The following is a 27,860-nucleotide window of genomic DNA, read 5'->3' as shown; positions in this document are numbered from 1 at the left end:
TTATTTATTTGCAAAAATTATTAGTTTGGCGATGATGTACGATGTCATCGGTTGGGAAAAAGTGTGGTATAGGGAAAAACCCGCAAAGCATAGTTCCCTCTAAGCTGAGCAGTGAGCCATGGCTCACTTAAAAATCATCATCAACTCAGAGTTTTCCAAACCTGCCCAGAAGCCGAGAGGGAAAGAGTGAGAGGGAAGGAGAGAGAGAGAGAGAGAGGAAGAGAGAGAAACAGATAGAAAAAAGAGAAGAAGGAAAAGAGAAAGAAAAAGAATGGGAGTAAGGAAGAGAGAAAGAAAATCAAAATCTAGTTTGAAACTAGCTCAACTAATTAAGTGGCATTTTGATATTGATGGAGTTGCCCTATTATGAGCTCACTGTTATAGACACACAGCACAGTATTTTATTTTGAAATTCTCTGAGGCAAAACAGGGTGGGTTTTTTGTTTGTTTGTTTGTTTGTTTATTTATTTATTTATTTATTATTTCTGTGCTGCCCAGTCCCGAAGGGACTGCCGCTCAGACACTATACTTTTCCGCCCACCCCCGAAAAAAATTAGAGGGAACACTGCCGCAAAGTATTTTTTAATTAATATTTTTTGAAAACTCGTGGTATAGGCTATTCGCGAAGTTCTAACCCGCGAAAATCGAGGGAACCCTGTATACCGGTATGTATATATGTATCCACACAGGATTAGTTCAGCATCCATTCCAGCAAGAACATCTGTATCCTCAGATACGATCTGTGTGCATTTTTTTAAAAAAATAAAATAATAATCAGCCTCTATCTATATATTTTGCAGTAATAGATTTCTCAGGGAGACAGACAATTGTTCCCAGCCTTGGTGAAATCCCATCAGGGCCGGGAGGTCAACGCCAGCCAAGGTTGTGGTTATCCATCTCCCTCTCTCTCTCTCTCTGGACGCCCCCTTCAGCCAATTAAGAGTCGGGCTGGCCGTGGGCTGCGTTGCCGCTCGTGGCCATTCCTCAGGTGAGAAGACTTCAAGGCTCTCTGGCTCAGCCACCCGGCTGGACCCCATGCAAGATTCATGTGCTGGTTTTCCGCCCGAAGAAGCAACTGTCACTCACGCCGGAGCATTAAAGATGGCGCATAACTTGATCAGATGGAGAAGTCAAAATAGTTTTGCCAACTTGAGATGTCTCACTAAGGGTGCAAAGGCGCCGAGTTCCCTCGGCCGGGGCTGAAGCCACCCAGATTATTTATATATATTGAACAGATTGACAGAGTCGGAAGGGATCTTGGAGGTCATCTAGTTCAACCCCCATGTCCAAGGAGGAGACCTCACATCATCATCGTCTCTGCTCATGGTCACTCATGCCCTCATCACCTCAAGGTTTGACTACTGCAATGCTCTCTACATGGGGCTGCCTTTGAAGAGTGTTCGGAAACTTCAGATCCTGCAGAATGCGGCTGCGAGAGCTATAGTGGGGCTCCCTAGATTTGCCCACGTCTCGTCAACACTCCGTGGCTTGCACTGGCTGCCGATTAGTTTCCAGACACAATTCAAAGTGTTGGTAATGACCTATAAAGCCCTACATGGCATCAGACCAGAATACTTACGGGACCGCCTTCTGCTGCACGAATCCCAGTTGAGTCGGCCTTCTCTGGGTCCCGTCGAAAAAAACAATGCTGTCTGGCGGGACCCAGGGGAAGAGCCTTCTCTGTGGTGGCCCCGGCCCTCTGGAATCAACTCCCCCCGGAGATTCAAACTGCCCCTACCCTCCACACCTTCTGCAAAATGCTGAAGACTCACCTCTGTCTCCAGGTGTGGGGGGACAATTGCCCCCCCCTTTCTGACTTCTGTATTATGACTAGTTGGATTGAGTGTATATGACTGTGTAGTGTAGTGTTTCCCAATCTTGGCAACTTGAAGATATTTGGACTGCTGGATGGGGAATTCTGGAAGTTGAAGTCCAAATATCTTCAAGTTGCCAAGGTTGGGAAACACTGGTGTAGTGGATGATTTTTATGAAAATGTATTTTAAATTAGCTTTTTAATTTTTAACATTAGATTTGTACTGTATTGTATTGCTGTTAATGTTGTGAGCCGCCCCGAGTCTTCGGAGAGGGGTGGCATACAAATCTAATAAATTATTATTATTAATAATAATATTATCATACAAATAGCAGTCCAGTCTCTTCTTGAAAGCTTCCAGGAATCAAGCTCCCACAACTCCACTTGCACACAACTAGACTTACAATCCCAGGGTTAGAAAGCTTAGAACTACAAGTGGTCAAAGCAATGGAAACTGCAGTTTAATGTTTCCAAATGTAAAATAATGCACTTGGGGAAAAGGAATCCGCAATCTGAGTATTGTATTGGATCCCTAACCCTGCATCGGCTGGGCATGATGGATCCCTTGTCCCCCACGGAGCTGTGTGACACCCCAGCATTGGTTGGGGATGATGGATTCCTAACCCTCCACAGGGCTGCGCGACAGTCCTGCATCGGCTGGGGATGATGGATCCTTGTCCCATGGGGCTGTGTGCGACAACACAACATCGGCTGGGGATGATGGATCTCTTGTCCCGCACGGGGCTATACGACAGCCCAGCATTGGCTGGGGATGATGAGCCTGCATAAGGTTGTGTAACACTCCCAGACTCGGCTGGGAATGATGGATCCCTTGTCCCATGGGGCTGCGCGACAACCCAGCATTGGCTGGGGATGATGGATCCCTTGTCCCGCAGGGGGCTGTGCACCAGCCCAACATCGGCTGGGAATGATTGTCCCTTCACACCCTCCAGAATCTCCGCCCTCCCCTCCGAAATCCCCAACCGGCCCACGTGCTCACAGCGGAGGGCGTGGCCCAACTCAGCCGGGGGAGGGGCGCGGCTAAGGGCGTGGCCCCGCCCCGCTCGCCCCGCCTTCTCCACAACCGACCAAGATGGCGTCGCTCTCGTTGCTGAGGCAGGCCTCGATGCCGGCAACCGGCGGCTTTTCTTTCCACAACTGCACCCGGTGAGGCCCGGGAGGTGGCGGGGAGGCGGGCGGGAGGCCCGAAAGAGACGACCGAGGGGCCGGGAGGACGCGGCGTGGCCCAGCAGGTCGAGGCGGGCGAGGCTAAAGTGAGCGTGACTCAGGAGCTGAGCTTCCCCGAGGCCGAGCGGGCCCGGAGCGCCACGGCCAGCCGGATGCCGCTGCCTCCCGTCAGGGGAAAAAACCCCTTGCCACTTCCGGGCGAGTTGTGCCCGTTCCCGGCGGTGGACGGGCCGGGGGCTTCTCCGGGCCCTCTTGGAACTACTCTTCCCAGAGGCCCCGCCCTTGAGGGGCCACGCTGAGGCATGCTGGGAGTTGGAGTCCCGGAAAGGGATGGAGCGCCTGTAGGCAGCCTGGTGGGACGGGGAATGCGAGGAGACCCCCTCCCCTCCAGAACCAGCCCCCCCTTTTGAGTTGATCTTAAACCCCTCCCAAAAAATAAATACTGTATAACATTTAGACATAAACGGCTTCATAGTGCTCTTACAGCCCTTCCTAAGCAGTTTTACAGAGTCAGCTTTTTGCCCCCAACAATCTGGGTCCTCATTTTACTCACCTTGGAAAGATGGAAGGCTGAGCCAGCCAGGATTGAAGTACTGGCAGTGGGCAGGGTTAGAATCCTGCATTTTAACCACTGGGAGGGAGGGAAAGAAGGAAGGAATAGCAGTTAGCCTTATATACCACTTGACAGTGCATTACCACTCTTCCTAAGCGGATTACAGAGTTAGCATATTGCCCCCAATAATCTGAGTCAACCTGGAGCCAGTCAGGATTGAACTGTTGGCAGTGGGTAGAGTTAGCCTGAAATCCTGCATTCTAACTACTGGGGAGGAGGAAGGGAAGGAGGGAGATAGCAGTAGTACTTAAACTTATCTACCGCTTCCTATTGCTTTTACAGCCCTCTCTAAGCGGTTTACAGAATCAGCCTCTTGCCCCCAACCATCTGGGTCCTCATTTGACCCACCTCGGAAGGACAGAAGGCTGAGTCAACCTTGAGCCGGTGGTGAGATTTGAACTGCTGAACTACAGCTAGCAGGTAGCTGAAGCAGCTTGCAGTTTTGTGCTCTAACCACTGTTCTCTTATCAAATATCAATCCATGATTTGGGAATGCTGGTAGTGACTCTTCTCATGTTTCTCTTCCGCTGAAGGAATGCCCAGCTGGAATCAGAGGGGGCCCAGAAGGGTCTTCGGCTGCCCACCGCTCGCAAGACGGGCACCACCATAGCCGGTGTGGTGTACAAGGTAAGGCTGACTCTGCGGTTCTCACAAGGGGTGCAGGGGGGAGGCGGTGGAAATCGCCCTGGCGAGATGCATCCTTGACTCCTCTCTCTTGTCCCACCCTCCCCCAGGATGGTATTGTGCTGGGAGCAGACACCCGAGCCACCGAAGGGATGGTGGTTGCCGACAAGAACTGTGCCAAGATCCATTTCATCGCCCCCAACATCTAGTAAGTCCCGTATCTGGGTGGGGAGGGCTGGGGTTTTGAGCATCAGGTGTCCTTGTCGGAAGGAGAAGATGCATGTGAATTGTGTGGCAAGCGAAGTGAAGTATGGTAACCTTCTCTGTGGCGGCTCCGACCCTCTGGAATCAGCTCCCTCCAGAGATTAGAACTGCCCCCACCCTCCTTGCCTTTTGTAAACTCCTTAAAACCCACCTCTGTCGTCAAGCGTGGGGGTATAACAAGCAGGAAGAGATTGTAATCCCACTATATAGAGCACTGGTGAGACCACATTTGGAATACTGTGTTCAGTTTTGGAGACCTCACCTACAAAAAGATATTGACAAAATGGAACGGGTCCAAAGACGGGCTACAAGAATGGTGGAAGGTCTTAAGCATAAAACGTATCAGGAAAGACTTAAAGAACTCAATCTGTATAGTCTGGAGGACAGAAGGAAAAGGGGGGACATGATCGAAACATTTAAAAATGTTAAAGGGTTAAATGAGGTCCAGGAGGGAAGTGTTTTTAATAGGAAAGTGAATACAAGAACAAGGGGGCACAATCTGAGGTTAGTTGGGAGAAAGATCAGAAACAACATGAGAAAATATTATTTTACTGAAAGAGTAGTAGATCCTTGGAACAAACTTCCAGCAGACGTGGTTGGTAAATCCACAGTAACTGAATGTAAACATGCCTGGGATAAACATATATCCATCCTAAGATAAAATACAGGAAATAGTATAAGGGCGGACTAGATGTACCATGAGGTCTTTTTCTGCCGTCAATCTTCTCTGTTTCTAAATAACGTTAAGGAAAGAAGTGTTTTTAATAGGAAAGTGGACACAAGAACAAGGGGGCCCAATCTGAGTTTAGTTGGGGGAAAGATCAGAAGCAACGTGAGAAAATATTATTTGACTGAAAGGGTAGTAGATGCTTGGAACAAACCTCCAGCAGATGTGGTTAGTAAATTAGTAAATCTGCAGGAACTGAATTGAAACACGCCTGGGATAAACATAGCTCCACCCTAAGATAAAATACAGAAAATAGTGTATGGGCAGACTAGATGGACCAGGAGGTCTCTTTCTGCCATCAATCTTCTATTTCTCAGTGGAGGTATAAAGTGACGCTATATTATTCTTGCAGCTGCTGTGGGGCCGGAACGGCTGCGGACACTGAAATGACTACCCAGATGATCTCATCAAACATGGAACTTCACTCCCTTTCGACCGGCCGGCTTCCGAGAGTCGTGACGGCCAACCGGATGCTGAAGCAGATGCTTTTCAGGTATTTAGTTGTTGCCAGGGGTGCAAAGGCTTCCCGCCACACCTTTCAGAGGCTGATTTGGGGATAGAGTCAAAATATGAAAGATTTGGGGGGGGGGGGGGAGATTTCAAACCAAGAAATTACTATACAATTTGGAAATCTTTCCCCCCCTATGATTTATTTATTCATTTATTCTTTTTTTGAAACATCACAATAATCTAACACAGATACATGCCCAGTTTTTTACATTGTATCTATATTATAATACATTATCTTTTTAAAAAAATAATCTTTATTAAGTTTTGCGATAATAAAAATACAGAGAATAGCATAAAATAAATCAATGGTACATAAGGTAAAGGTTAGTACACTTGGAACATATAACATAACCTAATATAATCATAGAGGTAATAGAGAGAGGAGAGAGAGAAAAAAAGAAAGAAGAGAAGTAAAAAGAAGAAGTAAATAATAGAGGAGAGAAGTCTTAGAAAAGGGTAGAAAAGAAAAAAGAAGAGAATGAGAGAGGTGGAAAAAGAGCTGGTATCGCGATTCAGTACGACATAAGATTTGTAGGTGTAGTTGAAATGTTAACTCCCTTCTTGATGTTTTAAAAGTTTGTTGTGAGTTTATTTTGGGAGTCGTCAGTTCTGGTCATCCAATGTTGTATGTAAATTTTGTGTATTATTGGTAGTAGTTGTAGTGATGGTTTGTATTTTGTCATCCATTAAAGATTAGTTTGTTGGAATGTCGTCTTTTTGTAATATTTGTAAATATTCTTTTCCCCTTAACCAATTGTACCACTTGTCCCAGTACATTATCTTTTATAATACAGTGGTACCCCTACTTAGGAATGCCTCTACTTAAGAACTTTTCTAGATAAGAACTGGGTGTTCAAGATTTTTTTGCCTCTTCTTAAGAACCCTTTTCTACTTAAGAACCCGAGCCCGGAAATATTTCCCAGGAAATTTGAGAGCAGCACGAAGGCGTGGCCAGTTTCCTGCCATTCCCCCTTTAATCCCGGCCATCTTGGGTTTTTCTGGGCTGCCAGAGGAGCCTTTTGGTGGCACTTAAGGAGGCTTTGGCAGTCCAGAGTGAACAAAGCATTTTCCTTTCTCTGGGCGCTTGGAGAGGGAATAAACCTCTGCCAGCTCCCAGAGAAAAGAAATGCTTCCTTCGCTCTGGGCAGCGACTGTCCTCCTCCTCTTCTTCTTCCTCCTCCTCCTCCCACCCAAATTCCAAGCTTTTATTTCTTTCCTAATGGATGTGCACGCATTATTTCCTTTTACATTGATTCCTATGGGAAAAATTGCTTCTACTTAGAAACTTTTCTTATTAAAAATCTGGTCACGGAAGGAATTAAGTTCTTAAGTAGAGGTACCACTGTATTTCTAAATTTTCTTATGTCCTTCCACATTATATCACATTGCTTTGGTTTTATTTTTAGACCAGTTATACCATTTGTTCCCAGTTCCATAATATTCTGAATTGTTTAATCCCTTGATCTCCATTGCCAGCCTATTCATTTCTGCACACGTATAAATTTTATCGCAATTTGGAAATCTTTTTACCGGTGACTGGGAATAGGAATACGCATAAACAGCAGAAGAAGTTATTTAAAGTATATAAGATTAGATTAGACTAAATTATTAGACTTGGAATGGTCCTTGTAGGTCATCTAGTCCAACCCCCTAGCAGGGGTCCCTACACCATTTCGGGCAAATGGCCATGAATGGTTGGAGCTCTCACAACCTCCTCAGGCAAGCTGTTCTACTGGTTGATCGCTCTCACTGTCACAAAGTTATTTCCAGGTTGAATCTCCTTGGTCCAAAAATTTATCAACGTGTACTAATAGTAGCATTAGATTTGCTACACATATGTCCAATGTCTTTAAATTTATTTATTTATTTATTTATTTATTTATTATTTAGATTTGTATGCCGCCCCTCTCCGAAGACTTTTGTTTTGTGTATTATGTCTTTTGTTTTGTGTATTATGTATATATGTTTTGTGTATTATGTATATATGTGTATAAATAAAACTTATTATATATATATATATATATATTTATATTTGGAAATCAGACTTAAACAAAACACTTCATAATCTTCATACCATTCCTTCTATAACCATGATTACACCAACCAATCAGATCACGGAAGCATAGTCACCCAATCTATTTGCTACATTCAAAGCAAATCTCCACCCCCACACTACATGCTAAGAAGGAATGTCAGTTGCTAATATTCATTTGCAAAAACACAGAGATTGGAACTCCAGCCTGATGATGGTAAATGTGATTTTACCGAAACGTCGCATAGACATGCAAAACATTACACAGGGCAAAACCCGAACTCAGAACAATCTACATATATATATATATATATATATATATATATATATAAACTTGTACTAATAGTTAACATAATTAATAGAGTTAAACAGTGGGATTGTTATAATATTAGATACACAAGGTATTGGAAATTAAGCTAAAATGGGATTTTACCGGTGGTTAGAGAATAGGAATACACATTAACAGCAGAAGAAGTTATGTAGGTCATCTAGTCCAACCCCCTAGCAGGTGTCCCTACACCATTTTGGGCAAATGGCCATAAATGGTTGGAGCTCTCACAACCTCCATTAAGCTCAATTAAGCTAAAATGGGATTAAATAACAAATAAGATTATATTTTGAACATTGGCACAAAATATTTGTACCTATACGACACACTGATTAATGGAAAACGGATTGTTTATATATAAATGAAATTAAAAAATTATTATTAAAAAACCCCCCAAGAAATTTGCAGTGGGTTGGAGGCAAACAGGCTTCAGAAAGAGATTTATCCACACTGATGTTTCTTAATTGATAAGATGAATTTATGTTCCAGGTACCAGGGGTACATTGGTGCGGCTTTGGTTCTTGGTGGAGTGGACGTAACTGGGCCTCACCTGTACAGCATTTATCCTCATGGCTCCACCGACAAGCTGCCTTATGTCACAATGGGTGAGTCACCCGCCTTTTTTCACAACCCAGTTGATTGAGGCGTCTGCACTGCCCCCTAGTGGGGGCGCAGTGCATTTATTTATTTTTTTCCACTCTCCCTGTCCTTCATGATGATTCAGCTAATAGGGCAGAAAAAGAAAGCGAAACGGTGCCTTTGATCCCCTCTGGAGACTCTTGGAAAGAATTGGAGGAAGCTGCGTAAAGGAATTTCCTCACTCGGATGGGAATTTTTACCTTAAAAAAAAAATCTTCGGAGGGTGGGGGGGAGTCAGACTGAAGGCCAGTTTTGTAAAGCTGGGGTCTCCAGCCTTGGCAAGTTTTAAGACTTGTGGATGTCAATGCTCCTGAAGTTCTAAGGAGGAAGTGAAAAAAAATATGGATAGTCTCAACTTAGGCTCGCAATGAAGCCCAAAATACATGTGACTAAGCATGGCAGTTATTAAGGGAATTTTGCTCACATTTTACGACCTTCCTTGCCATACTTGTTAAGTGAATTGCTGCAGTTTATTTATTTATTTATCAGATTTGTATGCCGCCCCTCTCCGTAGACTCAGGGCGGCTAACAACAATAATAAGACAATATAAACAAATCTAATATTTAAGTTAATTTAAAAACCCTAATTTAAGAAACCAATCATACATACAGACATACCATGCATAAATTGCATAAATTTTATAAGCCTAGGGGGAAGGGAAAGTCTCAAATCCCCCATGCCTGACGACAGAGGTGGGTTTTAAGGAGCTTACGAAAGGCAAGGAGGGTGGGGGAAACTCTGATATCTAAGGGGAGTTGGTTCCAAAGGGTCGGGGCCACCACAGAGAAGGCTCTTCCCCTGGGTCCTGCCAAACGACATTGTTTAGTCGACGGGACCCGGAGAAGGCCAAATCTGTGGGACCTAATCGGCTGCTGGGATTCATGCGGCAGAAGGCGGTCCCAGAGATATTCTGGTCCGATGCCATGAAGGGCTTTATAGGTTGATGTCAGCATTTGTTTGTTTGTTTGTTTGTTTTAAAATAGTTTTTATTAATTTTCCAAGATCAAAAAGCACAAATACAAAATACAAATGCAAAACAAGAAAAAAAATTAAAAAATAATAAGACAAATATCAAACTATAATTGGCATCTATCTATCTATCTATCTATCTATCTATCTATCTATCTATCTATCTATCTATCTATCTATTTAGAGTTCGCAAGGAGTTGTGTGGTCTATAAATTTATTAAATTAAATTGTCTGTCTGTCTGCCTGTCTATCTAATTTCTATTCTTGTCTATTCACCCGTGGCGACTCAAGGCAGCTTACAGGGTATAAAAACCACATTTAAAAACAGTAAAACTAATTTTTTTAAAAATCACGCATGCGCGGGTGGATTGGGGCATGTGGGTGGGCATTGACGCTTTCGGTACCCAAGGAAAAAAGGGTTCGCCATCACTTATTAGCTATGATTAGATTTATTTTATTTTATTTATTTATTAGATTTGTATGCCGCCCCTCTCCGCAGATGTCATAGACATAACTATAAATGTAAACATTTATAGTGATAGTTTTCTGCTCTGGCCAATAATATGAATGGGGGATGATTGTATGTTGTTTATACCGGGTTTTAATTTTTCTACTTGTTTTTATTCTATGTATTGGGGTATCTTAATTTTGGAATCATTTTATTGTTCTAAGACACCCTGAGAGGGTGACCTATAAATTTGAAAAATAAAATAAATACAGAAAACCCCCCAGAAATAATGTACCCAGGTTACGAATAGAAATGATGATTGGATGATGGACTGTTTTCCGCCTCTCCCCTTCTGCGAAATTCAGATTTTGTTTGGGCAAAAAGTCTTTATCGGCCCGAAAGATTCCATACAGTTAACCCTTGACTTCCAAACGGTTCGATTAGTGACCATTTCAAAGGTACAACGGGCGCTAGGGGGAAAAAATCGACTCATGAGCCTTTTTCACACTTTAACCACTGTTGCAGGAATCTCCATGGGCCACGCGGTCAAAATCTGGATGCTTGACAACCGTCTCGCATTTATGGCGGTCGCAGCGTCCCAGGTGTGTGTGTCACACAATCCCCTATGGCAGAGATGGCGAACCTATGTCATGGGTGCCACAGGTGGCACGCAGAGCCATATCTACTGGCACACGAGCCATTGCCCTACCTCAGCTCCAACATGCCTGTGTGTGCCTGCCAGCTGATTTTTGGCTCACAAAGAGGTTCCGGGAGGGCGTTTTTGGCTTCTAGAGAGCCTCCGGCAAGGGGGGAGGAAGAGGAGGGCGTTTTTGTCCTCCCCCGGCTCCAGGGAAGCCTTTGGAGCCTGGGAAGAGCGAAACACGAGCTTACTGGGCCCACCAGAAGTTGGGAAACAGGCCAATTCTGGCCTCCAAAGGGCCTCCGGCGGGGAGGCGGGGGAAGCTGTTTTCACCCTCTCCAGGCATTGAATTATGGGTGTGGGCACTTGCACATGCGCGATAGCACATGCGCACACACTTTCAGCACCCGAAGAAAAAAAAGGTTTGCCATCACTGCCCTACGGCAACCTTCTGACAAGCACGAGGAAGCCAGATTGAACAATCCTGTTACTTATGTTATTTCATTATTTATTTGATTGATTGATTAATTGATTGATTGATTGATTGATTTCTATGCTGCCCTTCTCGAAGCGACTCAAGACGGTGTACAACATTGAATAAGAAATTAAATAACTATAAAAGATTATGGAATTTACTAAAAATATTTTTAAAAAGACCCCACGTACAATCACACGCATTCATCCAATCCAATCATATCTCGTATCAGCCAGAGACAGTCTCATCCCTCACGGCCCCGTGCCCGCCGGCAGAGGTGGGTCTTCAAAGCTTTATGAAAGACCAGGAGGGAGGGGGTGGTACGTATCTCCGGAGGGAGTTCGTTCCAAAGACGGGCTACAAGAATGGTGGAAGGTCTTAAGCATAAAACGTATCAGGAAAGACTTAATGAACTCAATCTGCATAGTCTGGAGGACAGAAGGAAAAGGGGGGACATGATCGAAACATTTAAATATATTAAAGGGTTAAATAAGGCCCAGGAGGGAAGTGTTTTTAATAGGAAAGTGAACACAAGAACAAGGGGACACAATCTGAAGTTAGTTGGGGGTAAGATCAAAAGCAACATGAGAAAATATTATTTTACTGAAAGAGTAGTAGATCCTTGGAACAAACTTCCAGCAGCCGTGGTAGATAAATCCACAGTAACTGAATTTAAACATGCCTGGGATAAACATAGATCCATCCTAAGATAAAATACAGAAAATAGTATAAGGGCAGACTAGATGGACCAGGAGGTCTTTTTCTGCCGTCAGACTTCTATGTTTCTATGGGGCCGCCACAGAGAAGGCTCTTCCCCTAGGCCCTGCCAGATGACATTGTCTGGCCGACGGGACCTCGATAAGGCCGCTGGGAAAAATGAGACTTAACTTTACAACTGCAGTGACTCGGTTAAAGAAGCAGGAAAGGGCATAAAATTCACACAACCACTATTTCGCTTAGCAGGTTTTGTGCTCAAATTGGGGCCATAAGTCAAGGACTTAACTACAGTTGCAGACTTCCTTTCTCTGTGTCCACTTTCGAGGAAGCATGGTGGGGAGGGTATCAATAGGAACCGCGGGCCACTGCAGATCTGAGATTTAATCGAGCGAGACCATTTTCAGGCCAATAGATGGTGCCACGACACCCAAGTATTACATTATTTATTCTGTGCGCACAGCCTGTCTCCCCCCCCTTTTTTTGTTGTTGAAAGAACGCTATTATAGGATTTATGATGTCATATTCCATCCCGCCTCTGATGCGGATTAACATAAAAGATGAAATTGGATTAATATTTATAAATGTTGCCCTGAAACATAAATTATTAAGCCGCTGAGCCGATAAATTACCTTGCTCTCTCTCTCTCTCTCTCTCTCTCTCTCTGTGTGAGAAGAGAGTAAGACAAGTGTACATAGTAGGTGATTAGTGGAACCAAAATAAAGCAAAGATCTTGTACACTGAGCTCTCGGGTGTCTTTTTAAAAAAATAAAAATAAATAAATTGGTTTTGTTTGCTCTGAAAGACGACTATGTGCCAAATACTTTCCCCTAAAGCCAGCAAGAGAAAACAAACCATTTGAGAATGATTCTCAAGGAAGAAACCAGCATTTCCTCCACCTCCTTTAGGATTCCCGTTGTGTCTCTTTTTATCCAGACATGCAAATCCTTTCTCTTCCCTCTTCTTTAATTTTAGGAAGACAAAGTGAGGTCTCTGAACTCCTTGTAAGGTCTGAGCCAAATGTATTCAGGGCCGGTGCGTTAACTTTCCCATCCGATCACCTTTGGGCAAAACTCAGGATTTAGTTTGGAGGAAATCTGCCAGCCCAAACCAGTTTGCCAACATATATGTTCGAACTTGGCTTTGAAGTTTCTCGGGGTCCTATATTTGTATGTGTGTGAGGATCTATGCAAAAAGGTCGTCCTTTGAGAACGGAAGGCAATGGAATTTCCTTTTAATGTATGCTGATTAGTCGACATTTAAAGTGACAATAAAGTTCTATTTCTATTTGTAATTCTGATTTATTCTAATTCTATTTCATTCTACTCTACTCTATTTTCTGTCCTGTCCTATCCATGCCAGGCCAGTCTCCCATTCCATTCCATTATTTTGTCCTGTCCTGTTCTATTCTTCTGTTCTGTTCTGCTCTATTCTATTTTCTATGCTATGCTATTCTGTTCTATATTCCATTCCTATTCCTATTTCTTATTATGTTCTCTTTTTCCTTCTATTTCCTATTCTATTCTATCCTGTTCTGTTCTATTCTATATTTCTATTCTGTCCTATTCTATATTTCTATATTCCATTCTATATATCTATTCTGGTGTATTCTATTCTGTTCTATTCTATATTTCTGTTCTGTTCTATTCTATATTTCTATTCTGGTCTATTCTATTTTTATTTATTTATTTACATTTATTTTGTCCAATACACAATGAGGGTTTTAGTGGGTATATATCAATATACACATAGTAAAATACATGATGAAGGGTATAGAGGAGATACTCATAGTAAAATATATCTAAGAAATAATAGAAAAGAAGGTATAGGAATAGAATATATCAATGAAAGAATAGAAGAAGAGATATAGGAATAGAGGAAAGGTATTCTATTCTGTTCTATTCTATTCTATATTTCTGTTCTGTTCTATTCCACTCTATATTTCTATTCTGGTCTATTCTGTTCTTTTATGTTCTATATTTCTGTTATATTCTATTCTATTCTATTCTGGTCTATTCTATATTTCTATTCTGTGCTATTCTGTTCTGTTCTATTCTATATTTCTATTCTGTTCGGTTGTATTCTTCTTATTAATACTTTTCATACAGGTAGTCTTTGATTTACAATAATTCATTTAGTGACTGTTCCAAGTTACAACGGTGCTGAAAAAAGTGACTTTTGACCAGTTTTCACACTTAGACCGTTGTAGCATCCCCATGGTCACATGATCAAAGTTCAGACCCTTGGCAACTGACTCACATTCATGACGGCTGCAGTGTCCCAGGGACACGTGATCACTTCTTGCGACCTTCTGACAAGCAAAGTCACGGAGAAAGCCAGATTCACTTAATGACTGTGTCATTGACTTAACAACTGCAGCGATTCGCTTAACAACGGTGACAAGAAAGGTCGTAAAATGGGGCAGAGCTCTCTTTAATGAATGTCTCTCGCTTAACAATGGAAATTTTGGGCTCAGTGATTGGTCGTAAGTCAAGGACCACTTGAATTAGTGCGTTTTCTCTCTCTGATAACCGCCGTTGCGTCACCCAGGATAACCATTCCAGTGATGGCTTTAGTCCATTGTTGAGATGAATGTTGGATGGATGTGGAGACTCTAGAAAGAGTGCAGAGAAGAGCCACTAAGATGACGAGGGGACTGGAGGCTAAAGCATAGGAAGAACGGTTGCAGGAATTAGTCTGATGAAAAGAAGGTCTAGGGGAGACATGATAGCAGTGTTCCAATATCTCAGGGGCTGCCACAAAGAAGATTTGGAGGTCAAACTATTCTCCAAAGCACTTGAGGGCAGGACAAGAAGCAATGGGTGGAAACTAAATAAGGAGAAAAGCAACTTAGAACTAAGGAGATGTTTCCTGACAGTTAATTAATCCGTGGAACTACTTGCCTCCAGAAGTTGTAAATGTTCCAATACTGGAAGTTTTTAAGCAGATGTTAGGTCCCCCGGGCCTATACAATTCATGTATGGTATGTTAGTGTGTATGTCTGCTTTAATAACAGGTTTTTTTTTAATGTTTTAAAATTATTAGATTTGTCTTGGAATTGTTTTATTGTTGGTGTGAGCTGCCCCGAGTCTACGGAGAGGGGCGGCATACAAATCAAATCAAATCAAATCAATCAATCAATCAATCAATCAATAAATCAATAAATAAATAAATAAATAAATAATCATTTGTCTGAAGTGGTGTAAGGTTTCCTGCCTAAGCAGGGGGCTGGACTAGGTCCTTCCTAGGTCCTTTCCAACACTGTTGTTGTAGTTATTATCATTGTAGTCCAGCCCGGATGGGGGAATTCTCAAAAGTGATCCAGAATTTCTGGAGAATTGCAAGATGGGGAAAGACTGGACTGGTGAGAGGACTTTTTGGCTCAGATCAGTGTTCCCTCTAATTTTTTTTTGGGGTGGGCGGAAAAGTATAGTGTCTGAGCGGCAGTCCCTTCGGGACTGGGCAGCACAGAAATAATAAATAAATAAATAAATAAACAAACAAATAAAAAACCCACCCTGTTTTGCCTCAGAGAATTTCAAAATAAAATACTGTACTGTGTGTCTATAACAGTGAGCTCATAATAGGGCAACTCTATCAATATCAAAATGCCACTTAAATAGTTGAGCTAGTTTCAAACTAGATTTTGATTTTCTTTCTCTCTTCCTTACTCCCATTCTTTTTCTTTCTCTTTTCCTTCCTCTCTTTTTTCTATCTGTTTCTCTCTCTTCCTCTCTTCCTCTCTTCCTCTCTCTCTCCTTCCCTCTCACTCTTTCCCTCTCGGCTTCTGGGCAGGTTTGGAAAACTCTGAGTTGATGATGATTTTTAAGTGAGCAATTGCTCACTGCTCAGCTTAGAGGGAACTATGGCTCAGATTATTAATAATTAATAATATAACAACAACAGAGTTGGAAGGGACCTTGGAGGTCTTCTAGTCCAACCCCCTTCTTAGGCAGAAAACCCTACACCCTTCGCCAGGTCTCATATAGAATGTTCCTTCTTTTAAAAAGGAAAAAAACAACATTTGGAAAAGTCCACGTCTATTGATTTCTTTAAAAAAACTATTTTTGAAAATTCCCCCAAGCATTTGCGCTGCTGTTCTGTTACGATTGTATCCCAAAGTGTACAGCGTTAAAGAGTTTAAAGTTGAAATGGTGCTGTGGATCCTTAGTTTAGCTTCCCAGTGGCTGGGTTGGAGGTGAAATGGTACGTTTTTTTTAAAAAAAAAACCACGACGTTTTAAAATCATTCACCAAAGCTCATCACATAGAAACATAGAAGTCTGACGGCAGAAAAAGACCTCATAGTCCATCTAGTCTGCCCTTATACTATTTTCTGTATTTTATCTTAGGATGGATATATGTTTATCCCAGGCATGTTTATATTCAGTTACTGTGGATTTATCTACCATGTCTGCTGGAAGTTTGTTCCAAGGATCTACTCTTCTTTCAGTAAAATAATTTTTTCTCATGTTGCTTTTGATCTTTCCCCCAACTAACTTCAGATTGCGTCCACTTGTTCTTGTGTTCACTTTCCTATTAAAAACACTTCCCTCCTGGACCTTATTTAACCCTTTAATATATTTAAATGTTTCAATCACGTCCCCCCTTTTCCTTCTGTCTTGCAGACTATACAGATTGAGTTCATTAAGTCTTTCCTGATAAGTTTTATGCTTAAGGCCTTCCACCATTCTTGTAGCCCGTCTTTGGACCCGTTCAATTTTGTCAATATCTTTTTGTAGGTGAGGTCTCCAGAACTGAACACAGTATTCCAAATGTGGTCTCACCAGCATTCTATATAGCGGGATCATAATCTGCCTCTTCCTGCTTGTTATACCTCTAGCTATGCAGCCAAGCATCCTACTTGCTTTCCCTACCGCCTGACTGCACTGTTCACCCATTTTGAGACTGTCAGAAATCACGACCCCTAAATCCTTTACCCCTAAATCCTAAATCACAGCTAGCTTTTTAAAAAACGGGATGCTGTTTGGGTCCAGAATTGTCTTTTGAGTTTTAGAATTTCTGGGAAGACTGTCTTAGTGTGATCCATACAAGGAGGCCACATGAAACCGAACAGAAGTTTGCAGGCATCGATTTGATAGGACCTGGCTATTTATGTCCAGGATCTGCAGAAAATTCAGGACCACGGAGAGCAATCTCGCCGCAGAATTAACGACTTGTTATTTTCAGCTTTGTTTTAGAGTTTGGCCAGGGAAATCCTTCGATTCCCAGATTTGGTATCGGATTCTTTAAAGAGCCTGCATCCTTTGTCTTCTTCAGAGATTAGGGATCTAGGTAGTAAATGTGTCAGGTTCTTTGTTACTAAAAAGACAGCTGCATTTCCCTAGAATTTGTGGGGTTCCAGAAGTGGGGAACAGGATTATATCTGCAAGAGAACGGAGGCTGATTTCCTCTTCTTAACACTGTCGTTGTCAGCTTTTGGACTTGAGGAGGCTGACAGATCTCTTGTGTGCTGAAGTACACAACTAATGTCCCAAATGTGCTCACACTTTCCCTGAAGGCAACTGGAGGACTTGGTTTTTTTTGCCTTGAAGATGTTTAGCTTCTCATCCAAGGAGCTGAAGAACTGAAGAAGCTTCTTGGGTGAGAAGTGAAACCTCTTCAAGAAAAAAACTCAAGCCCAGTTTCCTTCTGAAGAACTGGAGAAGCTTCTTGGGTGAGAAATAAAATGCCTTCAAGGAAGAACAAAGTTCAGTTCCCTTCTGAAGAACTGTAGAAGCTTCTTGGATGAGAAGCGAAATGCCTTCAAGGAAGAACAGAGTTCAGAACTGACCTGAAGAAGCTTCTTGGGTGAGAAGCGAAATGTTTTCAAGGAAAAACAAAGTCCAGTTGCCTTCTAAAGAAGCAACTAGACTTGGATGAGAAGCAAAATGCCTTCAAGGAAGAACAAAGTTCAGTTGCCTTATGAAGAACCGAAGAAGCTTCTTGGGTGAGAAGTGAAACCTCTTCAAGAAAAAAACTCAAGCCCAGTTTCCTTCTGAAGAACTGGAGAAGCTTCTTGGGTGAGAAATAAAATGCCTTCAAGGAAGAACAAAGTTCAGTTGCCTTCTGAAGAACTGAAGAAGCTTCTTGGGTGAGAAGCGAAACATCTTCAAGGAAAAAACCCAAGCTCAGTTCCCTTCTGAAAAACTGAAGAAGCTTCTTGGGTGAGAAGCAAAACCTCTTCAAGGAAAAACAAAGTCCAGTTGCCTTCTAAAGAAGCAACTAGACTTGGGTGAGAAATGAAATGCCTTCAAGGAAAAACAAAGTCCAGTTTCCTTCTGAAGAACTGGAGAAGCTTCTTGGGTGAGAAATAAATTGCCTTCAAGGAAGAACAATGTTCATTTGCCTTTTGAAGAACTGAAGAAGCTTCTTGGGTAAGAAGCAAAACCTCTTCAAGGAAAAAACCCAAGCTCAGTTTCCTTCTGAAGAACTGAGGAAGCTTCTTGGGTGAGAAGCGAAACGTCTTCAAGGAAAAACAAAGTCCAGTTGCCTTCTAAAGGAGCAACTAGACTTGGATGAGAAGTGAAATGTCTTCAAGGAAAAAAAACCAAGGTCCAGTTGCCTTCTAAAGCAGTGTTTTTCAACCAGTGTGCCGGGGCACACTAGTGTGCCGTGAGACATGGTCAGGTGTGCCGCGAAGCTCAGAGAGAGAAAGAAAGAAAGCAAGAGAGAGAAAGAAAGCAAGAGAGAGAGAGAAAGAAAGCAAGAGATAAAGAGAACAAGAGAGAGAGAGAAAGAAAGCAAGAGAGAGAGAGAGAAACAGAGGGAGGGAAGGAGAGAGAGAGAAAGACATGGAGGGAGGGAGGGAGGGAGAGAGAGAGCAAAAAAGAGAGGAAGGAAGGAAGAGAAAGAGGGATGGAGAGAGAGAGAGAAAGAGGGAGAGAAAGAGGGAGGGAGAGAGAAATAATGCGAAAGGGAGAAAGAGAGAGAGAATTTTTTTGTCCAAACTTTTTTTAGCACCCACCCCCCCACCCCGCCCTCTCAATGTGCCCCAGGGTTTCGTAAATGTAAAAAATGTGCCACGGCTCAAAAAAGGTTGAAAGTCACTGTTCTAAAGAACCAAAGAAGCTTCTTGGGCGAGAAGCGAAACATCTTCAAGGAAAAAAAAACCCAAGCCCAGTTGCCTTCTGAAGAAAGCGCCGTTGGGACAACTGCGACTGACTGAGAATCTCCGCGGACTTTTTACACAACAAGTGTTTTATTAAATCCTTGGTCGATGTGTGGAAGACCCGTCCCTTGTGTGGATGCAGAGGCAGCGAGGGTCACCGCTGGGGGTTGAAGAGGGTGCTTTTGTGTAAACCTGGAAGTCTCCGACGTACCAGGCATCTGTGCGATGAGATGCTAAATGCCACCCGTACAGATCGCTGCTAATGATTTTTCCAGCGCCGTAGAAGCAGGATGCTAATTGCCTGCTTTCCTCAGCGCGCTTGCAAATCGTCGAGGCGTCCAGCGCACGTTTTTATCCCTCGCTGAGCCAAATGGGCGTCCAAATTCCACGCTTCGGAGACGAGAGCGCCCTGCCCTTTCTCAAAAGGAGCTTTAAAACCTACTCGGTGCTCACCCAGGAGTGAAAACATCAAATTAAGGTGTTTTATGCTGACAAAGGACAAATGTAGATTTCAGCAAACGAGGCAAGATTTGTCTGATTGCGGGCTCGCCTCGCAAAAGCTCCCGGCCACGGCTCCGTAATGAAATGCGTGCATAAAATTACGACGCTTTGGAAGTCTGGATTCCAGGCCTCGGGAAGCGGCGCGAGGCTATCGGGCGCCTCTGCCTGGTCTCTGGACACTCCTGTGTCGTTCCATATTCATAAATCTCCCCTTCCCCTCCATCGGCAACGGGTTGTCTGCGAAAAAAACAGCCAGCGCCACCGGGAGTCCGGGGCCCCTCATTCAGCAACTGGCGTGAAAAATGATCCCGATCAATGGGTCTGCCGAGAGCACCGGATTTGTATCGGGGAAGAGCCGAAAATTGAATAACAATGAGGTCGGGTGAAGAAGTGCCTTGTCAGGTGGGCCTGACACTGATGGATTAGACAAATCGGAGCGGGTTAGTCTTTTCCACACGGCTGCGTCTCCCAGCCGCCTCAGAGAGGTTCTGGGTGGACCGAGAAGCCCACTTCTCTTTTTAAGTGGCTCTCCCTCGAAAACGAGATTTTTCGTGGAGATTTCAGGAAGGGGGGGGGGGTTAAGGAGCAGAAAGGATTAGATTAGATTAGATTAGATTCATTGGATTTATATGCCGCCCCTCTCCGCAGACTCGGGGCGGCTCACAACAATGGTAAAAGCAGTACATAGTGACACATCCAATACCCACCAATCCAATTACAATTTTAAGTTAAGAAATTCATAAAACAACCCCAATATATATAAAAACAAGCACACAATCAATCAGACACCAAAATAACATGGGCAAGGGGGAGATGTTTCAGTTCCCCCATGCCTGATGACAGAGGTGGGTTTTAAGGAGCGTGGGGGCAATCCTAATCTTGGGGGAGCTGGTTCCAGAGGGTTGGAGCCACCACAGAGAAGGCTCTTCCCCCGGGTCCCGCCAGACGACATTGTTTAGTCGACGGGACCCGAAGAAGGCCGACTCTGTGGGACCTAACCGGTCGCTGGGATTCGTGCGGCAGAAGGCGGTCCCGAAGATATTCTGGTCCGGTGCCATGAAGGGCTTTATAGGTCATAACCAACACTTTGAATTGTGACCGGAAACTGATGGGCAACCAATGCAGACTGCGGAGTGTTGGAGTAATATGGGCATACTTAGAGAAGCCCATGATTGCTCTCGCAGCTGCATTCTGCATGATCTGAAGTTTCCAAACACTTTTCAAAGGTAGCCCCATGTAGAGAGCGTTACAGGTAGTCGAGCCTCGAGGTGATAAGGGCATGAGTTCTTGGCTCACCCCTTTGTTTCTGGAAAGAAGATAATCTTGGACTTGAAATCCTTCCTTTCTTTGCTCCTGGATGCATAGCAGAATTTTGGTCTTCTAGAGTGTTTTCGAGTGGAGTCACACGGTTGTTTCCCCCTCCACCCCTTAAATTTAACTGTTGATCTTGGGAGCAATGCTTAGGACCAGATAACCTACGGGACCGTCTCCTGCCTCATGTATCCCAGCAGCTGGTCAGAGTGGGCCTTCTCCAAGTCCCGTCAGCTTAGCAATGCCATCTGGTGGGATCTAGGGGAAGAGCCTTCTCTGTGGCAGCCCCGGCCCTTTGGAATCAACTCCCCCTGGAGATCCGTACTGCCCACACCCTCCCGGCCTTTCATTAGGTTTTAAAAACTCACCTTTGCTCGCAGACTTGGGGCCGTTGAGCGCCACCCATCTTGCTCCAGCCGACTGTACGATTGTGATGAATCAATGTGGATGAACTGTTTTTAATAATTGGGGTTTTAATTAGATTTTAAGGTTGGGTTTCTTACATGTTCCATTTGTATTTACAGTGGTACCTCTACTTAAGGACTTAATTCGTTCCGTGACCAGGTTCTTAAGTAGAAACGTTCTTAAGTAGAAGCAAATTTTCCCATAGGAATGAATGTAAAAGCAAATAATGCGTGCAAACCCATTGGGAAAGAAATAAAAGCTTGGAATTTGGTTGGGAGGAGGAGGAGGAGGAGGAGGAGAGTCGCTGCTGAAGGAAGAAGGTGAGGTGAAGGGAATCAAAAAAATCCAAAACTTTAATGCTTAAAAAAAAAAAAGAGGGACTCTGGGGCAGTGCCCAGAGAAAGGGAAACGCTCCGTTCGCTCTGGGCTACCAAAGCCTCCTTAACCTCCACTGAAAAGCTCCTCTGGCAGCCCAGAAAAGCCCGAGATGGCCGGGATTAAAGGGGGAATGGCAGGAAACAGGCCAGGCCTTCGTGCAGCTTTCAAATTTCCTGGGAAATTTTTCCGGGCTCGGTTTCTTAAGTAGAAAATGGTTCTTAAGAAGAGGCAAAAAAATCTTGAACACCCAGTTCTTATCTAGAAAACTTCTTAAGTCGAGGCGTTGTTAGGTAGAGGTACCACTGTATTCCTGTTTGTAAAAGGAGAAGGGCGGGCCTAGAAATCCAATAACAAACAAATTAATTTCCGCAGACTTTAGAACACGGGTAGAAGGTCCTTCAAACCAGATCGGAGTTCCTCGTTGTCTCTTGTCTCCAGCACAGCCTCTTAAGGGCAATTCATGGGGTGGCCCAGCTCCACCCATGAATAATAAACACCCTAAACCAGGGATGTCCAACCTTTTCTGGTTTGCACACCAAACGGGTTTGCATGCTAGCATATGCCCACACTCATTCCCTCCTCCCCCTGCACACATACACACACCTTTATGTATGGTTTGTTAGGGTTGTGTGATTGTTTTTATAATAAGGGGTTTTAAATTGTTTTTTAAACATTGGATTTGTATACCGTATATTGTTGTCGTGAGCCGCTCCGAGTCCTCGGAGAGGGGCGGCATACAAATCTAATAAATCATTATTAATTATTACCGTCTCCACACCTGCGCACAAGCCTTACTGAAGCCTGGGACAGTGAAAAAAACCGGGCCAACCAGAAGTTCAGAAAACAGACTTCCGGTTTGACCATTGGGCAGGTTTTTTGCATTCTGGAGCTTTCAGGGAAGTTTCCCGGAAGCCTCCAGAGGGCAAAACAGCCTCCCGTGCCTTCCAATATGTCTCTCTGTGCCCTAGGTTTGCCATTGCTGCCTTAAACCGTGTTTTGGACACCCTTAAATCACTTCCTCCTGTCTTCTCCTAGAATAGACGGGAGCAATAACGGCATGGCACGTGGGCAGGTGTCAAGGTGGCTGTGCCAGGTTGCAGTTGTGTACCTGGATGGTTGTCTCTTGTATTCATTCATTCATTCATTCATTCATTCATTCATTCATTCAATCAATTTTTATGCCGCCCTTCTCCTTAGACTCAGGGCGGCTTACAACATGTTAGCAATAGCACTTTTTAACAGAGCCAGCCTATTGCCCCTACATCCGGGTCCTCATTTTACCCACCTCGGAAGGATGGAAGGCTGAGTCAATCTTGAGCCGGTGATGAGATTTGAACTGCTGACCTTCAGATCTACAGTCAGCTTCAGTGGCCTGCAGTACAGCACCCTACCTGCTGCGCCACCCCGGCTCATGACATTGTTCCCGACATAGAAATCGCGTAGACATTTTTGCTCACACGCGAATGGGAAAAGCCCAGAGGTGCAACGTTTGACTTCTGGGTCCTCATTTTTTCCCCTCCCTCCTTTAAAAGCTTAAAACCCCATGCGCCGTGGTGGTGAACCTATGGCACGGGTGCCGGAGTGGGCACACAGAGCCCCCTCTGTGGGCACATGCACACCATTCCCAACTGCTCTGGTTTCCGGTGCGCCCATATGCGGTGGCCATCTGGTTTTTGCAGGTGTGGAAAACCGCCAAAACCCTGGCTGTTTCTGGGGGGGGGGGGGGGGGGCTTTTTTCAGGCTATTTTCCAGTTGTTTTCTGAGCTATTTTCATGGCTGGTTTCAAGCTGTTTCTCAGGCCATTTTCAACCCAAAAACGGCCCAGGAAATGGCCCCAAAACAGCCTGAAGAAAGGCTTGGAAACAGCCCCCCAAATGGCTGCTAAGATAAAATACAGGAAATAGTATAAGGGCAGACTAGATGGACCATGAGGTCTTTTTCTGCCGCCAATCTTCTATATTTCTATCACTGCCCTAGCATTCCTTCCTTTCCTCCCTCCCATTCCCCATCTTTTGGGGTTGTTTTTAAAAAAAACAACAACCACTTGTTAAAGAGATTACGGGGTGCTTTATCTCCATCCATCCCCCCAGATAGACGTTATCCCAAGCCCCAATTCTTCTCCCTTTAAAACTTCGGACAATTTTTAAATCCCCCCCTTGGATGAATCCAACAGACTCTGTGTGCCCAATCTCACACTACTTACCAGAGCTTACAAAACTTTTGCCAGACCCATCCTCGAATACAGCTCATCTGTTTGGAACCCATATCGCATCTCAGACATTAACACCCTCGAAAATGTCCAAAGATACTTCACCAGAAGAGCCCTTCACTCCTCCACTCGAAATAGAATACCCTATGAGACTAGACTTTCAATCCTGGGCCTAGAAAGTTTAGAACTAAGACGCCTTAAACAAGATCTAAGTATTGCCCACAAGATCATATGCTGCAACGTCCTGCCTGTCGGCGACTACTTCAGCTTCAACCACAGCAACACAAGAGCACACAACAGATTTAAACTTAATATTAACCGCTCCAAACTTGACTGTAAAAAATATGACTTCAGTAACCGAGTTGTCGAAGCGTGGAACTCATTACCGGACTCCATAGTGTCATCCCCAAACCCCCAAAACTTTACCCTTAGATTATCTACAGTTGACTTATCCAGATTCCTAAGAGGTCAGTAAGGGGCGAGTACAAGCGCACTAGAGTGCCTTCCGTCCCCTGTCCTATTGCTCTCCTATATCTCCTATACCTTTCCTCTATTCCTATATCTCTTCTTCTATTCTTTCATTGATATGTTCTATTACTATACTGTACCTACTTTTCTATTATTTCTTAGATATATTTTACTATGAGTATCTCCTCTATAAACTTCATCATGTATTTTACTATGTGTATACAGTGATCCCTCTATTATCGCGAGGGTTCCGTTCCAAGACCCCTCGCGATAATCGATTTTTCGGGATGTAGGGTTGCGGAAGTAAAAACACCATCTGCGCATGCGCGCCCTTTTTTTCTATGGCCGCGCATGCGTAGATGGTGGAGTTTGTGTTCCCCGCCGGCTGCGCTACCGAGCAGATCAGCTGCTGGGTGGCCGAAGGAACCTTCCCTGGGTCTTCCCCCTCTTGCGGGCGGGCGAGCGGCGGGCATCAGCGAGGAGCCGGGGTTTCCCCTTTGCGTGGGCGGCCGGGAAGACCCAGGGAAGGTTCCTTCGGCCGCCCAGCAGCTGATCTGCTCGGCGCAGCAGCAGCGAGCAGACGAAGATCCGGGTTTCCCAGCCGCCCACGCAAAGGGGGAAACCCTGGCTCCTCGCTGATGCCCCAGCTCGCCCGCCCGCCGCCCGCCAGCAAGAGGGGGAGAGATAGAGAAAGAGAGAGAAGGAAAGAAAGAGATGAGAGAGGGAGGAAGAGAGTGTGAGAGAGGAAGAAGCAAGATAGAGAAAGAGAGAGAGAAAGAAAGATGAGAAAGGAAGGAAGAGAGTGACGTCATCGGGTGGAAAAATCGCGATATAGCGTTTCGCAAAGATCGAGATCGCGAAACTCGAGGGATCACTGTATAGATATATACCCACTAAAACCCTTATTGTGTATTGGACAAAATAAATAAATAAATAAAAATAAATAAATAAGGGTGGGAAGATACTTTGGGCTCCCCTCCCCTTAGAAACAGTGGCGTGTTTGGTCGCGTGAAAAGGTAATGGCGCTTAGCCACGACAGCCTTGTATAATAGGAGATTTCTGTCACATTTCCCTGGGATTACCGTTGTTCCTTGATTGGTGTCTGTAAATCTGCTGCTTCTGCCCTTTGAAACTTGATCTGTAATTGGGCTCCCTTAAACGCCGGAGATAAGATAAGTCTGCATTTTCTACGGGCGGCGAGTCGCTGTCAGACCGCCTGCCTTTTTCATTATACATTCAGCGGACGTGATCAAATCAGCAGGGCCCCTCATTTGAAACGGGTTTCATCGGCCGTCTTTTTTTTCCCCCCTTCCTTTTTTTAAAAATTCAGCCGTCGAGGTGGTCAAGCGATGTACACAAATCATTTTAAATAGCTATATGACCCAGTTAAATAGATAGCCGGTATGCAAAAGCAGTTAGAAAAAAGTCATAAATGCCAAAAAAGAGAGAGGAAAAAAATCCCTCCTAATTGGTATAAAAAATTGTGGGCAAGTTTGTTTTTTTTTTCTTCCCCCCCCCCCCAAAAAAAATCACAGAGCAGGCTGAAAAATTGTCAAGAGGGCCTGCACGCAAGGCAGATTAACTTCGGGGATTTTGTGTGTGTGTGTGTGTGTGTAAACGAAGCAGGATTAAAGTGGTTGAAAGAGTGTTTCATTTTTTAAAAATATATAAGTTTATTGGCATGCATGGACTTGCTAGAAGAGAGAGGGGGCAGCTTTTATCGTGCCATTTTAAAGTTTCTGGAAGCTGGCAGAACCCTGATTGGACCTGCAGTCCATTCTCATCCAAGGCGTCTTGTCTGTTTTGTGGCTCAAAAGAGCAAAACGTGAAGCTACCTGACCTCCTAACCTCTTAGCAGGCCTGGACCAAATGTTGTTTTCTGCTGGTGTAAATGTGTTTAAAAGTCCGTGCTACCTTGGGTCTCAAAAGCTTCTAGCAATGGGTGTCTTAATGCTACCTACCTGTAAGACCCCAAATCCTAAAACAAAACTTGAACTAGGTAGATGATATAGAAACATAGAAGACTGATGGCAGAAAAAGACCTCATGGTCCATCTAGTCTGCCCTTATACTATTTTTTGTACTTATCTTAGGATGTATCTATGTTTATCCCAGGCATGTTTAAATTCAGTTATTGTGGATTTACCAACCATGTCTGCTGGAAGTTTGTTCCAAGCATCTACTACTCTTTCAGTAAAATAATATTTTCTCATGTTGCTTTTGATCTTTCCCCCACCTAACTTCAGATTGTGTCCCCTTGTTCTTGTGTTCACTTCCCTATATAGGTAGGTAGATAGATAAAGCTAATAGATACAGGATGGATGGATAGATAGATAAGGATAATAGGATGATAGATTTAGATAGATAGATGAGAAAAATAGAAATAGATAGATGAGACAGGTATAGAGATGAGAATGAGGATGATAAATAGGGTAGGTAGATCGACCGATAGATAGATAGATAGATAGATAGAGAGAGAGAGAGAGAGAGAGAGAGAGAGAGAGAGAGAGAGAGAGAGAGAGAGAGAGAGAGAGATAGATAGATAGATAGATAGATAGATAGATAGATAGATAGATAGATAGATAGATAGATGGAGAGAGAGAGAGAGATAGATAGAGTAAGCTAATAGATACAGGATGGATGGATAGATAAGGATAATAAGATGATAGATTTATATAGATAGATGAGAAAAATAGAAATAGATAGATGAGACAGGTATAGAGACGAGGATGAGGATGATAAATAGGGTGGATAGATAGATAGATAGATAGATAGATAGATAGATAGATAGATAGATAGATAAGAGGTAGATTGATATAGATAGATGAGAGAGACAGATATAGAGACGAGGATGAAGATGATAGATATAATACAGGAGAGATAGATATAGATATATATAATAGAGATAATAGATACAGGAGAGATAGATAGATAGATAGATAGATAGATAGATAGATAGATAGATAGTTAGAGTAAGCTAATAGATACAGGATAGATGGATAGATAAGGATAATAGGATGATAGATTTATATAGATAGATGAGAAAAATAGAAATAGATAGATGAGACAGGTATAGAGACGAGGATGAGGATGATAAATAGGGTGGATGGATAGATAGATAGATAGATAGATAGATAGATAGATAGATAGATAGATAGATAAGAGGTAGATTGATATAGATAGATGAGAGAGACAGATATAGAGACGAGGATGAAGATGATAGATATAGTACAGGAGAGATAGATATAGATATATATAATAGAGATAATAGATACAGGAGAGATAGATGATAGATGGAAGGATGGATAGACAGATGATTGATTGAATGAATTATTGATTGGAAGATTGAGATTGAAGTATAAGGTATAAAGTATAAACTGCAAACTTATGGTTCTTCTCTCCTGTGGGTTTCAGGCTCAGGATCCCTGGCGGCTATGGCGGTCTTCGAGGACAAGTTCAAACCTGACATGGAGGTAAATCTCTTGCACTCCTC

At 43.5% G+C, this 27,860-nt stretch overlaps 1 protein-coding gene across 1 annotated transcript in view; it reads left to right on the top strand.

Annotated features, from left to right (window-relative positions):
* The first annotated feature begins 2,812 nt into the window (after window positions 1-2,812).
* The window catches only part of PSMB7 (proteasome 20S subunit beta 7), a 50,588-nt gene continuing 25,540 nt past the window's right edge, over window positions 2,813-27,860 (top strand). Inside the window, exons 1-6 of the mRNA XM_070758856.1 lie at window positions 2,813-2,981; window positions 4,149-4,242; window positions 4,350-4,447; window positions 5,583-5,723; window positions 8,590-8,705; window positions 27,782-27,840. Coding sequence (XP_070614957.1) covers window positions 2,908-2,981; window positions 4,149-4,242; window positions 4,350-4,447; window positions 5,583-5,723; window positions 8,590-8,705; window positions 27,782-27,840 — 582 coding nt within the window. The 5' untranslated portion in view covers window positions 2,813-2,907. The remainder of the gene's footprint in view (window positions 2,982-4,148; window positions 4,243-4,349; window positions 4,448-5,582; window positions 5,724-8,589; window positions 8,706-27,781; window positions 27,841-27,860) is intronic.

This window comes from Erythrolamprus reginae, chromosome 8 (genome assembly GCF_031021105.1).
Source record: "Erythrolamprus reginae isolate rEryReg1 chromosome 8, rEryReg1.hap1, whole genome shotgun sequence".
Lineage (NCBI taxonomy): Eukaryota > Metazoa > Chordata > Lepidosauria > Squamata > Dipsadidae > Erythrolamprus > Erythrolamprus reginae.
The sequence above is the reverse complement of the archived record's forward strand: the minus strand, read 5'-3'. Positions and strand labels throughout refer to the sequence as shown.